Raw genomic sequence first — 15,595 nt, 5'->3', positions numbered from 1 at the left:
ACAATTTCTTGAAATGATTCTACCTCCTGGCACATCTTTTCTTTTACCAATTTTGTTGTAAAAGGAAACCTTTTTTCCTGTTTAGCTTCCCTAAATCTCCAAGTGCTAGAGTTTTCTTTAAAAATAAGAAAATTAGCCAGTAGTAAGAGGGGGCATGCCTCAGTCACCCTGTGCATTTTATCCTGTTTTCCCCACTTGTCTCGTACTCCATATGTATGAAAAGCTGCTTCTGCAGTATTTAACAAACATAAATAATTCATCTAGGGAAACCCTCTTGTGAGAGATGCGAAAGGATGTTCAACATTTCCTGTCTGCTCTGAAACCCCACAAGTAGAATTCCCTAGGTACAGAAAGAGACATGAACTCTTCTGCTTCATGACTGATAGCACAGTGTGCCTTCTCTGCAGATTCTGATAAGACCCTTCTTGGAAGGAAAAGCAAAATAAGTATTACTTGCCTTCATTTCCCCATAATGCAATGAATTCTGAACGTCACTGGCACGTATAATACTGACACCAATTTCATTTCCAGTGGTCATTACTCCCTTGACTGTTACTGTAGCAACGTTTTGGTTAGATGAGGACCAAGAAAAATTACCACTTCCACCATGAGCCTAGACAGTAAATGAAGAAACATAAAAAATAAATATATTCATTTTATTACTTGTTCTCATATATACCTCTAAGTTACCCATTCTGCAAATTACTCAAATAGATTAGAATAGCCTAGCCTAGAACTGCTAGCCAGACATTCATGGAGAGAAACACTCTTCCGCTAAACAAGAAACATCAGGGATCCACACTCTGCTGCATTTTAATCTCTTATTTCCTTACACAAAGATGTTTCATTCATAGTTATAATGGCCACAGACACCTCTCTCCCTCTGGTTCTCTATCGCCGGCAAAATTTTTGATACCGAGAGATACCTCAGTGATTAATAGTGCCAGTAGTCAGCATATCATTTCACAAGTCAGCACACAAGAGGCCCAGCATATAGCATTGTTGCGTTCTTAAGAACTCCGATTAATTCCGTTTTACTGAAAGCCAGAGACAGCCAACTGAATGATTTCAAGTCTCAGTGCAGCTAACCTGTGTACTGCTGAAAGTGTTTTTCTACCAATGGGAATTTCTGAAAAGTATTAATGGCAAAAGGGGGCACAGAAAATTGATTTCTTGCTGTCATCATGTCTTTATTTTTAGTCTTAAGGGGAGGTTAGCTGTGTATATACATTGCTTCCGAAATTCATCAGAAGTCAGCCGCTGACAACAATGAAGAGCGCCAGTTTTCACTATGCTTCTTACAAAGGTCTGAATATTTTGGCCTGCAACACCCTTAGTCTTTCAAAGGACTCAGTAGCTGTAAAATGCATGTCATCAGCCCTAAGTCCTTTCCTAAAATCAAAACTGCTAGGTAAATCTTCACACATTTATCTTCATTTTGTGTTTGTGGCTTGAACAAGAAGATGCATTTACAGTACTCTGTTTTTATAGCGTGTAAACTATGGAGAGATGTATGACCTCACAGATCAAGCAACGGGGTAGCTCTGTATGCTATGCATATCAGAGATGTATACCATCTGTTTCAGCTCTATAAAAAACCCACTGCCATAAGTAGAATATCGTCAATAGCAGTCTGATATGCGTTATAAATTCTGGCAACGAGGAAAGAAAAGGGCACTGTAAATTACCCACACTCTTCCACATGCAGAATTCCTTCCCACTCATCTTCTCCACTGGTCAGATTATTCTCCACATGCAGAGAGGCTGCACATGCAGGAGAGTTTCTCAAATTATCATAAATAATTTGTTTTGAATTATTCTAAGCAGAAACACAAATTTAAAAATCCCAGGAAATAATTTCACTTTCACAGGCCAAACTGCCCAAATAATCAAACATTTCTAAATAGGGGATGATCACCACCACAACATCTCCCATACCCTTCTGGAGTTGGATTGAGTTCTAATACATTCTGTCCCCACTGCACCGCCTCTCACATTCGGAGGGGAGGGGGTTGAATTAACAGAAGCACAAACCACACATGCACACCAGCAGGAGCATCCACTGAGTAGAGCTTTGTTCAACAGATGCTCCTCCCCGCGGAAGCAAAAATCTAGATTCAGCCCCATAACTTAAATTTCATTCTCTCCAATCAGATTGCTTAGCTAAGACTTCTGTATTTTTACATGTCAGAAACTCACACAGCTTGGCATTTATTCCTAAAGTATGCTTCACATAGATGCCTCTTTTCAAGTTAAACAATTTCTTATACAAAGAGGACGAAAATCTTTGTGAGAGATCTGAAGAGCTCTGACACCCTTAACTGAGTTACCTGTAAACAAAACCAAAAAAAAAGCTTGCGTAACAGAATTTGTTTTTCCCAGGAAAGTTCAAAGAAAAGATGCTTCTGGTTAACCTTATTCGCTGGAAACTGAGAAAGCATGAAAAGTGCAGAAGAAGAGTCATGGTTGGAAGATCTACTATAAATAAAGCTGTGGCCTTTGCCTCCCAACAGCAGTGTTATTGCAATGGTGGATGAAACAGAGGAAGTGAAGTATGTCGGTGCGAGTGCTGCTCTGGCTATCTTCTCGGCAGTCAAAAAAGCCCCTAACTTATGGAACCTACCTGCCACAAACCATAAGAATTTTTATTTGTTTTCCATTTGTTATTTTCTACCACCACAGGTTATGTTCTGCAATCATACCTACTTTAAAAGGAAGGCTCCTTAATCATAAGAGTGTGCCATAAAACAAAATGCAGTTCTGGAAGCAGCAGGTGTCAAATTGCAGCAGAAGAGTAACGAAATTCCATTTTCTAATAGAAAGAGGGTTGCAGCCTCAAAAGTTAATAACGTACAATAGAGTCATCAAGTACCCAATAGCGAGGCGGACTGTTTTCTGCATTTAGATGGCTTTCAGCACTTACCTTTATTGTGTACTGATAGGCTCCAGCTTTCGGCTGCCATGGAAACGTCAAAATGCTTGGTGAAAGAGCAATGGGAACATAAATGTCTACTTCTTGCTGATTCTGTACAGGAACAGGTAGTGTGTGAACACCTCCATCCTATTAAAATAAATTATGCACTAATTAAACTTTGTTTATTTGACAAAGTCTGTCTGAATCTTAAAAAGATGAAATGCCGGGGGGAACTTAGGGGTGCTTATTTTATCTCTGACATGTTCATGAACTTCTGCATCATCACATACACTGGAGACACTTCTCCATGTCGCTGAAGTTACATAGGTGGCCATCTCAGCTGGCACTCAATTTAATGTACTTTCAGCACCAGGCAAAGACCTCTTTATTTTCCCCTTTTCAAGGCTGTGTGCTGATTACTATTTTGCTAAGCAGTTTTACTGTTTTAATCTATAGTTGCCCCGAGAATATTACTGAAAGGTGTACTGTAGTGTCTTTTAATAGTAGTAATAAAAATACATACATGGGCTAAGAAGCTGACACAGAGAGTGGCCTTCTAATTTGTGCTGCAGAGCACATTTGTGTCAACATATATGGATTAGAAATGTATGATATTGATAACCTGAAGATATGGGTTCTGGTCCAAAGGTCCTACTACATTCTGGGGGCTTCATTTCAACTCCAAGCAAGTAATGTTAGGTTGTTTCCAATATCAAAACATTAGTTATATTCAGAGTGGATTCAGTGAAATTAATGAATCTTGCATCCATTGAATACATTGGGTCTAACTCAGTTGGATATGCTCTATAGTTACCCCAAAAAGCAATGGCTAATCTACAGTATATAACAATTACTATTGTTAACCAAAGACACGTTGCTCACAATAAAGTTAATTGTTAAAAAACCCACTTAGTATTTTCCACCACTACTACTACTACTACTACTACTACTACTACTACTACATTAGTATAAACACTTCAATAGCACTTTTAAATTCACATATGTGACCTAGTTGTAATCCTTACAACAGCATTATAAAGTAAGTCAGTCTCCTTATTAAACTATGCATCACTTTCCATGCTTGGATAAGACCACATCCACTAAACTTTAAACCAGAAAGAAGTATATTTCAAAATAGAAGCTGTTTATCTGTTCCCATTAATGGGTTTTTCTGAACTCCATACCGGCAATTATATTCTAAGTCAAGAAACAATTCCCTGGACAATTATCCCAAGTAAATCAGCTTGCAACTATCCAGGGCTGCCAAGATCTGCAGCCTTGAGCAGCAACTTCTCATTAGTCACTGAAGCATTGCTTTATTTCCTGTGGGAGGTTGCTAACAAGATATTCTGGAATCAATGGTGTTGGTTATGGGGGCACTCAAAACTTTGGCATGGTGTTATATCCTTGGGGTACTTTGCACATCCAGACTGATAGCAGGGACTCAGTCACCAGTGGTCTATAGGAATGTTGCAGATTTAATTACCGTATATTATTATAACATTTCCTTTTGATACCCATGTTGGCTAGGTATGAAGAAAACCTCACAGCCCTGCCCTCTCCTTGGTGCTAGCGAAGCACTGAACACTGAAGAAACTTGCCAGGCCTCCCTCATTCCAGGAGTAACTGCAAAAGCCTCTTGCCTGTATAGCAGCTTCAGGCCCAACAGGTGCCAGATTGTTAAGAAATAATTGTCAACACTATTGAAAAAAAAAATGATTAAAAGTATTCCCCCCCAAAAAAAACCCCAGAGTCCTTTCTGTTGGGGATAATTCAGACCGATATTCCCAGGTGTCAGAAAAGGTTATCTATGTATGCTACCACTGCAGCCTGTCTTTTGTTAGCCCCCAAATGGAAAACGAGTGATGTCCCAACTAAAGAAGAATGGCAACTTAAGTTGACAGAATATGCACAACCTGCAGACTTAACATATAGAATAAGAGAACAAGAAGAACATATGTTTAAAAAAGACTGGAAAACGTTTATTGAATATATGGGAAATAATTGTATGCAGCTGAAAACGCTGGCAGCATTAAGATAAATCCAACAGTGTAAACAAGTTTTGATGGATGCAATAATGGAATACTGAATGGTATAGTTTTTGTAAAATATGCAGGGATTTATGATATGTAAAATGAACCATGGAAAGAGAAGAAGCGAAGTCGTTGATATAGTAAGGATGTAAAATGAGTATTTTAAATTGTTATATATATAACAACAGTAGGAAGGACTGTTCCTTCCTACCCCATTTGTCTTCAGTAATCAAAAAGACACCAGGAAAGGCTTCAAAACTTGCAAATTAGGGCCAGTCTATAGGAAGTTAGCTTTGCAGCTTATCCTCATGTTTTGGAAATTATTGAAGCCCAATTTAAACAATCCCTTAATTGTTTGGTAAAGGTTTTACCAGACTGTCCAGCCTAGGAGGTTTGAATGCTCCCTGTAGGAGAGGGAAAGCCCCTAACTTCAAGCATGTACAAAAGAGTCAGGTTAACTCATATCTATAGCATGAAACAGTACAGTTCAGAAAAAGCTTTACTACTTGAATACACTACTTAGAAAAAAGCCCCAGTGATCGAAAATGTCCAACTGAGTTGCTTCAAATTAATTTATTTAGGGATATGTAGTTAGTTTGCGATTGTGAAGACAATTACTTGAAATGAAATTCTACTGGAATCAATGGAACTTATTTTCAAACAGATGTGCTTATAGTTGTAAGGAGTCCTCTGTTTCTATTAAAACAAGTTAATTCCCACTCCCCCTTGACTTTGTTGAACTTCAACATATCATATTTGCTCTTAAGATACCTTTCAGGTTCAAGGCTTCAGCTTTAAACAAATGCAAGACAAAATGTTCCTCTTTCAACAGACATACCTGATCTACAACAGATGTTAAAGAAGCACTTATAATGGTGTGTCCCTCCTTTATCGCTTTCACATGATGATATGAACCATTTGGAGAGGACTGAAGAACCTTGAAGTATGCTTTTGGCCAGGAAATATCAATTCTGAGATTCTGAAATTTAAAAAAGGATGAGTGTAATTACTTGGACATAAGAGGATGTACTCTGAATAAAACACAAATGAATATATGACATAGAAGTACTATAATAGATCTAGGAAAGATTGAGCTGAACTTCATTCACAAAGCAAGGCTTTCCTAACACCTTCGGCTGATTATAGCTCACTGTGCCCTCTCTGCACAATCCTGGGGATCTCTGGCAATGCTGTGGGCTGGGGCATGGGAAGTAGCAGCAGCAGCAGCTGCAGGACAGGGAAATCAGAGCAATTTCTTAGAGTTATCTTGTGAAAGTTGAAGAGTTTTTCTGCCTATGCAAGAAATTTCCAGATCCAAACCAATATATGGTATTTCCAATTTTGTTCTACTCAGCTAAATTCTACTCACAAGTAGACTCAATGAAATTAAGAGACCTAAGTTAGCCCTCGCCATTAACCTCTATGAGCCCACTCTCTCTGTGCGTATTCTTATTCAGGTATTCAAACACATTTAAGAGAAAATGTATGCCCATATTTCACTTACATCCGATAAGTGCACCTTATTACTTGATTTATCATACACATCAACAGTGATTTCATAGAGCCTCTCTGTTTCCAAGACCCACCTATCAGCAGGATGAATTGAAAATCCTACAAAGTAGAAAAGCAATGAAAATCATACTTTACAGAAACACATATTTGATAAAGGGTTATCAGAATCATATTCTCAATAAAATACTCTTATTTTGTTGATAAGAGGCTTCTAATATTCAGCCAGGACACTAGAGTTTGACACAATAAAAATTAAGCAACAATCACATTCTGTGACTGTAGAAAAATAATTAAGTAAATATTTATTACTTTACTTGTCAGTCCCAAAGGGCTCCCTGATCTGCAACTATCTATTAATATTTATTTATTTATTTATTTATTTATTTATTCATTCATTCATTCATACATACATACATACATACATACATACCCCGCCCATCTGGCCGGGTTTCCCCAGCCACTCTGGGTGGCTTCCAACAAAGCACTAAAATACAATAACCTATTAAACATTAAAAGCTTCCCTAAGCAGGGATGCCTTCAGACGTCTTCTAAAAGTCTGGTAGTTGTTTTTCTCTTTGACATCTGGTGGGAGAGCGTTCCACAGGGCGGGTGCCACTAGAAGGCCCTCTGCCTGGTTCCCTGTAACTGTAATCTCTCTCTCTCTCTCTCTCTCTCTCTCTCTCTCGTGTGTGTGTGTGTGTGTGTGTGTGTATTATAGCTAGAAACATAAGAGCTTCAAGCAAAGATAATAGGCAAGAGTACTTTCTGTGGCCCAGAGAAATGCTTGGAAAAAGAAAATGAACATTTGAAGGAAAGTGGAGAAAGGGCTTAGAACCACAGATTAATAAGAGGCATGTAAGCTCATGGCTTTGCATATGATAAGCACAATGTTTAACCATTCACACATTTGCAAATCTAATGAAAATGAGATATTTGAAAATTTGAACTAGTAGGCTGTAATTATGGCCATTCAAATTTAAAGGCCACCCATCAGTCACCCACAGATATGAATTATATTAAAAACACATCAACATACTGTAATATAAATGGACACATTAAGTTATTATAGCTAGAAGAAAGAAGTTATTTATTTCCCCCCAAAGTTAACAAGACAAAACTGACAGATTCATTTGATTGAACATCTAGTACTAACCTAAGTATCCAGGGTCTACAACGTAAATGGTGCCATTTGGTAATTTGGAAGCACCTTTCATAGAAATGCTTGGAAACTGGTCAAGGTCAAGAGATTCTGATACAGTTTAGCAGCACAGTAAGTTACAAGCATTTTCTTCTTTAACTGAACCAATGAGGAGAATAATGCCATCATAAAGAACTCACAGTGGGCTATCTTTGCATATGACACTACACAGTGATCTAATGCTGCATGCATGAGCTGCAGTGAGCCTGAACAAAGCATCAGGCTCAGGAATCCTTCTTCCTCCTAGGCAGCCATGAAAAATATTTAGTTGGAGTTTAGTTTCACTTTGTTGCCGTGTTGTAGGGGTTGGCAATTCTATTCAGCAGGGGGCCGGTCCACTGTCCCTCAGACCTTGTGGGGGGCCGGACTATATTTTGTGGGGGGGAATGAACAAGGGATGATGAGCGGCGTGCAAAGGGGCTCCGGAGTCGGGCTGCTTTAAATGGCGGCCATTTGAGAGGGGCGCTCAGCCAACTGTGGCTCCTGTGTCTTGTGAGTGACAGGGGCTGGTGGCGGTGGTGGAGGAATGATGAGCAGCATGTGAAAGGGCTCTGGAGAGGGGCTGGCACCAACAAAGCCCAGCCCCCTTCCTCCTCTAGGAAGGCGGGGAGAAGCCAGAAGGAGGGAGGGAGGAGGTGCTGCTGCGGTGTATGTGTGTGGGGGGGGAATGGTGCAGCCTGAACGATCAGAAGCAGATCCACGCAGCAATTCCCAGACTGTCTGTGGGCCAGATCCAGAAGGCAATCAGGCTGGATCTGGCCCCTGGGCTTTAGTTTGCCTACCCATGCCTTGTGGTAAACTCAGATTCCTGGGTCAAACTCTTATTAGATAAACAAGTCAGCTTCATAACCCGTAGTATGAAGTTAGTTTGCTTTGCAATTTACCAGTTTCCTAGTTCATAGAACCAGTGCTTTTTATAGGGGGGACGCATGGGTTTGCATACCCCTAAACATTTTGTGACTCTGACGGAGAAGAAATTTAAATTTTTTTTTTCTTCTCTAGCACGGTGAATCGTCAGTTCTTTTGCTACCCACAGTGGTGGCCTTTTGTCCATTTACTGTATTTGTTTTCCCCAATTTGTACTATAAAATGGCAATTTTCTTGAGTCAAAATGAGAGTACCCCTAAACATTTTATTTTTTTCAGAAAAAAAGCACTGCATAGAACATGATATACTGTCCTGCATAAAAATGAAACTAATCTTCAATGAAATCCTCCTGGCTGCACAGGACAAGGAGAAGGAAGAGGGAGTTCATGGGATAGCTCAGTTGGTAGAACACGAAACTCTTAATGTCATGGTCATGGGTTCGAGCCCCATGTTGGGCAAAAAGATTCTTGCATTGCAGGGGGTTGGACTAGAAGACCCTTGGGGTTGCTTCCAACTCTGCAATTCAATCATTCTGTGTGCTTTAAATGAGCTCACTACAGTACATGCACAAAGTACTAAACCAGGCACCCCCAACCTTCGACCCTCCAGATGTTTTGGACTACAATTCCCATCATCCCTGATCACTGGTCCTGTTAGCTAGGGATCATGGGAGTTGTATGCCAAAACATTTGGAGGGCTGCAGGTTGGGGATGCCTGTAGACTAAACCATGATTTAGCATTATATGTTACTGCAGCCGGTGACTTGATACTCGTATAATCTTCCTAACGAGAGTTTTAATAAACAGTTCCTGGAGTCTGGATGCAGCAGGCAACTGTAGTATGGGCAAAAGCGTAAGTAGATGCTTCTCACAGCTGCTGTAGGGGGACGGGTGAGTGCAGAAGCCTGATGCTTGACATGCCTTCCTCTTGTAATGAGAAATCATGGTTTCCTGTTCCACCTGAATCAAACTAATACCTTTTATAATTATATTTATGTTTGGCACAAGATGAACTGCAATTAAGGCGGACAAACACCAAACAGAGAGGGACTTGTGATACTCAACTTGCAACAACTTAAGATTGTATGGTTCCATACACTATGTTGGATTTTGCCTAACCACTGTAAAAAAAAGATTTATTTATTTTGTAAGGTATATATATCACTTGATTGTAATAAAACAAATAAAATCATCACTAAAAATGCTACTTTTTAAAACATTCAAAAATTATAATCAATGATAAGCATATGTCAACGTTCTGCATTTCTGGATAGGCTTGCCTAAACAAAAATGATTTAGGAGGTGCCGAAAAGAGTATAGTGAAGGCACCTGCCTGATGTCAACAGGCAAGGAATTCCAAAGTGAAATGCTGCCACATTAAAATATCAATTTCTTACAAGTGCAGAACGAGTATTACATGCCACCTGTAACAGTGCCAGTTTTGCAGATTGAAGCAGTAAGGAAGGCATATACAGAGAAAAGAAATCTCACAAGTAAACTGGTCCCAAGCTGTTAAAGGCTTTATATAATAACAGTAACATCTTGAACTTGGCCCAGTAACAAATCAGGGTCTCACTTCTGACAGCAATGGTGCTACAGAATTCCACAACTGCAGCACCCAAATCAAGTGCAAGGAACATCCCACACAGAATGCATTGCAGTAATCCAGTCTTGAAGCAACCAATGCATGAAATCCCCCCCCCAAAAAAAGTCTAGCTCACACAGCTTCCGTTTCAGTTACCATGTTTTTAAAGGGTTCTAGGCCATTGCAGCTGCAGCTGCCACAACTGTACAGAAGCACAAGATACCCCCCTATGTATTCCAAATGCTGCTGTAAGCACTGAGCTAAGCCAATGTTTGAACTAACCTTGACAAAACAAAACAAAAAAAAAATCCTTCCAGTAGCACCTTAGAGACCAACTAAGTTTGTTATTGGTATGAGCTTTTGTGTGCATGCACACTTCTTCAGATACTTCTTCTTCTACAGATACCTGTAACTATGGAAGGCACCACACTGAACTAACCTTGGTTATAGTGTGGTTAGTCTGGAAACTGCTTAGCCACAAACCTTGGTTCAGACCACATACTAAGCCAAAACTTAAATTAGTTCATCATGACACAGCTATGAGCTTCTATCTGGGAGCCTGTATGTTCCAGCATTCGTGCTAATCCAAGGTTTAACCCAGTGCGACATGCGAACTAGGTCATAGTGGCTAGTTCTCCAACTGCTGCATGAGCCAAAATCTATAATTTCATCAAGCTTTAAGGCTAACAAGTAGGACGCTACTCAAAAAGGATATTTTTGTGGCAAAGTACAACGTTCATCTGTCCCCGCTGCAATGCAGTAACTCTGGATGTTGCCTGATCCAACTTGGCAACAGCCCAGGCTGGATCTCCCCCAGGGCTGAGTGTTTTGTTCTGAAGCTGCAGTTCATACTGATCGGAAGGCATTATTAATTCTGTACATATAGGAAGAATACACAAGAAATAATGAGAGCATAAAGGTGTCACCCTTGGAGTCCTGTCAGTGTAAAATATCGAGTCATCAATAAATTTATTATGATAAATAAAAAGAAAAATGGATTGAAGCAGCAACTCAAATCAAGTGAAGGAAATACCTTATACTCACAAAACTGGTTTACACAACAGATAAACGTATAAATCCATATACTACTAAGGAGAGTTCTTTTGTATAGACACACACAGAGGATAGTATTTGTAGGAATACACTCAGGTTGATATGATGTGGTCTAACTGAAACCTTCCTGTCACAAGAGTTTGGAGGAAATGTCTGCCAGATGGCATATTAAAATGACGTGTCAAAATTTGGCTCAGTGAACTGCAACTCAGTCTCTGTTTCACCTTCTTGACTTAAATGAGGATATGTACAGGTCTATAGATACACATAAAAGGTGGTAATCATTTCTGTCAGGTAGATCTGCATTCAGAAAATGGCTGAATACAAAATATCAACATTTGAAAAAACGAAAAGACAAACCTGTAATCTTCCCCTGTCTTATTTTCTGAACTTTATACTGTACTGACATTCCTACAAGTAGGTAGATATCATACGCTGGATTCAGAATGATGTTTTCCAAAATAAACAACCTGACTTCAGCAGCAGGTACATTCTGTAGGTTAAAAAAGAAAAGGAGGCGGGGGGGGGGGGGAGAGAATATAGGTTTAAAAACTCTCACACAAATGGGATTTCCAAAGAAACAGTTAGGTTCATGGTAAAGTTTTAATTTCATTCACTGAAAAACAAGCTTGGAAAATGTAAAGCAAGAAAAGCACTCATTTTGTTTTGAAATAACAGCTGGTTGCATTGCCCTTTCAGAAGGGATATGAGCAAATTAAAGTAGTGTTATGAGCTTGTGGGCTGTATGCAGAGACCCTTCTAATGCTACTTAGAGTAGACCTATGAAGTTAATAAAGGTAAAGGAAAAGAGACCCCTGACCGTTAGGTCCAGTCGCGGGTGACTCTGGGGTTGCAGCGCTCATCTCGCTTTACTGACTGAGGGAGCCGGTGTACAGCTTCCGGGTCATGTGGCCAGCATGACTAAGCTGCTTCTGGCGAACCAGAGCAGGACACGGAAACACCGTTTACCTTCCTGCATATTTATCTACTTGCACTTTGACATGCTTTTGAATTGCTAGGTTGGCAGGAGCAGGGACCGAGCAACGGAAGCTCACCCAGTCATGCGGATTCGAATCGCCGACCTTCTGATTGGCAAGCCCTAGGCCAATTCAGGTTCAGGAGTTTTATTGGGTCTGCTTGAGTAGGACTTAGGTACAACCCGTTGTGATCAAGCACACAATTGTTTCCAGTAAAGATCCCCAAATTAATAGCTCTGCCAATGCTTGTAAGGTGCAAGATTTCAGGGGTCCCAGGAGCTGGCTACATCTGAGTCCAGTTGGCCTTGCAAAATGTACATATTACCTGGCTTGTTGTGGAATTAAGCAATAATAACCATCCATGCTGCTTCCACTGTGTGGATACCACCTTCTTGGTGAGCAGAGGATATCTATCTATCTATCTATCTATCTATCTAATCATCATCTATCTATCATCTATCTATCATCTGTCTATCATCTATTTTTCTCATCTCCCACACTTTGGAGCAAGCACAAAGTTCCAACTTAACTGAGGTTCTTGGTAAGAATTGAGAAAATCCAGTTTCCACAAGTCCCTTTTATTGCATACCAGGAAACATAAGACCGTACAATACACTACTGTGTAAAATACAGAATGTGACCTGTTTGTAAGAATAACTTACTCCCAAACTTTTTTTTTAAAGCTTATAGTATCTTCTCACATAAGCACATAATTTCGTCATTTATAGATAAGAAAATCTCTATAGATAGCAAAATGTATAAATTTCTACTGGAGTCTGCTGAAGAATAAGTTCTCTTGGTTTTTTTAAAAAACTTCAATAGTTGGGCACCCCTCTATTATATGTCTTGGCGTTAAATTTGGGGGTTTGGACAGCGGAGTTTTAACAGGGCTTAACATCCTCAAGAGTCAGAGGACAGGTATGCCAGCTGCATCCTTTTTCAGGCAAATGGCTTGGCTAATGGGCCTGAATAGCTGACCTGTCTTATCTTCCTTGAGGGTTCCGATGGAGTCAGGTAACTCTCCCCCTCACCCCCGCTCCAAGAATAATGTAATCTAATGAAGCATGTGCAGTTTTGAGTTCTGAAAAGCAACTTCTACAGCTCCCTCTTTGGGGGATCTGTTGCTATAGACAAGTGCTTCGCTGTCTGTCTCCGCCTTTGCTCAACTTCTATATTTGCACATAAACTCTTATGTCTCCATTGATCTCCATTTCAAAGGAAGGCAAGTCAGGGTAAGCATTGCCCCAGGAACTTCTTGCTGCCTGAGGAACAGAGACGCCGCATGTTGTGGTGTTTTTCCCAGTACAGTGGTCTTTTAAAACATTAGTTTTTTAAAAAAATAGAAAAAGTTATCTACCTGAACTGTTGAAAAAATCTCTTGTACCAAGTCTAGTTTTTGCCTTTGAGAATAGATGTACATTATTCAATTCTGTGGTTATAATTACTTTTTCTTGAAAGTATTTTCTTGGTGCTTTGGGGGGAAGAAATGAATGTCAACTTGTCAGAGAAAACTGAATGCAGCAAGTTAACTTAAGCAACTGTATTTTGTACTGCCATGTGGGTATTCTGCAGTGCCATGTGGATGAATGAAGTATGGTTTTCAATTTTCTCTGAGCTCACATGTGGGTTATAAAGAACACAGTGAGAAGGGATTCCTTAACATCTCTAGTGCAAATGTTCTACTCGCTCAAGTCAGCTCAGCCAGGAAAACAGAGGAAGAAGTGTGGAGAAAAATGCTGGAGAATTATTTGAAAAAGAGAAAGATACATGCCAACTTTAAATGACAACAAAGAGTTGATTTGCAAAAAAAGATAAATTACATTTTATGTAATTTCAAAAGTTAATTTTCCTTTTTTTGGAAAAAAAAAGGTTGAGAAGACACACACATAATGACTGTGTACACATTCTACCTTTTAAACACATTCTTTCCCTCAAAGAATTCTGGCAGTTGTAGCTTATTCCTCACAGAGTTACAATTTCCAGGACCCTTAAAAAACAACATTGCCCAAAATTCTTTGAGGGAAAGAATGAGTTTTAAAGGCAGAATGTGCACACAGCCTTTATGTGTATGTGTCTTTTCAGTCCTTTCCTTGCGAGGTCACAGAAGGGAAAAGCATATTTTTGGTTGATGTCCCCAGTGAAGGTTTTTTTACATTTATCTTCGCTGGGGCAGTGCTACTGCAGAGATAACTAACATGGAGTATTCAGAAACGTTGACTAGTTCAGTGATGGCCAGGTAATTAATTGAGACCTATGGAGCAGGTTTAACATTGCCAGCATTTAAAGATTTGCAGGGGCTTTTAGTTTCTTTCAAGGTACATGTCAAAAGTAATGAGTTTTATTTTTAAAGACTTAAGCAGCTGGGGTTGTGGGTACCTGAAGGACAGCCTACTCTCACATGAATACGACTTTGTTGTGTTAACGTTTTCTAAGGCCATACTCTGGATTACTGGAAAATAGGAACGTCATGCAATGAACATATTCTTTGTGCTAATTTATGCACAAAGTTAAGACAAGGACCTTAGCGTGGTAGTAAGCATCTATCAATACGTATTGACAGAGCAGTCAAGCCCTTATCAGATCACATTCTGTTTGTTTATTCTGTTATACTACGGTTAGTTATATTGCCATACACAAATCTGCATGATTGCCTTTTAAATTTTACAAGCACTGAAAATGTATGTGCACTCAAGCAATCAGTGAATGAGGTAAATCCAGTGTTAACAAGCAAGCAATTAATATGACACATTCTTTCAGCTAGAATTCTCATTCTGGAATGCAAACTTAAAAGCCAAGCCTAACTGGAGGTCTTATGGACAGCTAAGAAAAAGGAACTGCAAATGATGGAATCTGTTAAGATCAGGGCTGGCCCAAGACTCCAAAATGGCACCCTCCTCCCCGCCAGTAAAGAAGGGGTCAGTAAAGAAGGGGTCAGGAACAAGGGGACAAGACTATATCAGGAGAAACCTGCTGCCTGAGGCGGTTGGCTCACCTTGCCTTATGGGTGCGCCACGCCTGGATGATACTATAGAGCAGGCACAGGCAAACTCGTCCCTCCAGATGTTTTGGGACTACAACTCCCACCATCCCTGACCACTGGTCCTGTTAGCTAGGGATGATGGGAGTTGTAGTCCCAAAACATCTGGGGGGCCGAGTTTGCCTATGCCTGCTGTAGAGTTATTCTCTCGACACAAGTGTGCAAAACAGAATGAGAGCGAGGTCAGGTCAATCGGGAACTGCTACTGGTGGGCCTGTACAGCGCAATCTTATTTCTGCCCTATCCCACCCCCAGGTAATCAGTAGCAACACTGGTGTGTCAGGAGGGCAATTCTGCAGCACTGTCCCGCTGAACTAGCCATTCTGAAGAAAAACTGCTAAAATAGGCCATTAAACAAACTGGGAAAATGTGAACAGAAAGTGATTTTCATTCCACCACTTCCTTCTCTTTGAAGATTCC

At 40.0% G+C, this 15,595-nt stretch overlaps 1 protein-coding gene across 1 annotated transcript in view; it reads right to left on the bottom strand.

The window, feature by feature from the left end:
• Positions 1-15,595, bottom strand: part of NUP210 (nucleoporin 210) — an 85,893-nt gene that overhangs the window by 51,133 nt on the left and 19,165 nt on the right. Inside the window, exons 6-12 of the mRNA XM_083420569.1 lie at positions 11,522-11,654; positions 10,826-10,982; positions 7,613-7,683; positions 6,452-6,558; positions 5,786-5,926; positions 2,924-3,061; positions 458-613 (exon numbers count right to left, since the gene is read on the bottom strand). Coding sequence (XP_083276695.1) covers positions 458-613; positions 2,924-3,061; positions 5,786-5,926; positions 6,452-6,558; positions 7,613-7,683; positions 10,826-10,982; positions 11,522-11,654 — 903 coding nt within the window. The remainder of the gene's footprint in view (positions 1-457; positions 614-2,923; positions 3,062-5,785; positions 5,927-6,451; positions 6,559-7,612; positions 7,684-10,825; positions 10,983-11,521; positions 11,655-15,595) is intronic.

This window comes from Podarcis tiliguerta (assembly GCF_965153285.1).
Source record: "Podarcis tiliguerta genome assembly, chromosome: 2".
NCBI classification, from domain to species: domain Eukaryota; kingdom Metazoa; phylum Chordata; class Lepidosauria; order Squamata; family Lacertidae; genus Podarcis; species Podarcis tiliguerta.
This window is presented reverse-complemented; position numbering and strand designations above follow the sequence as displayed.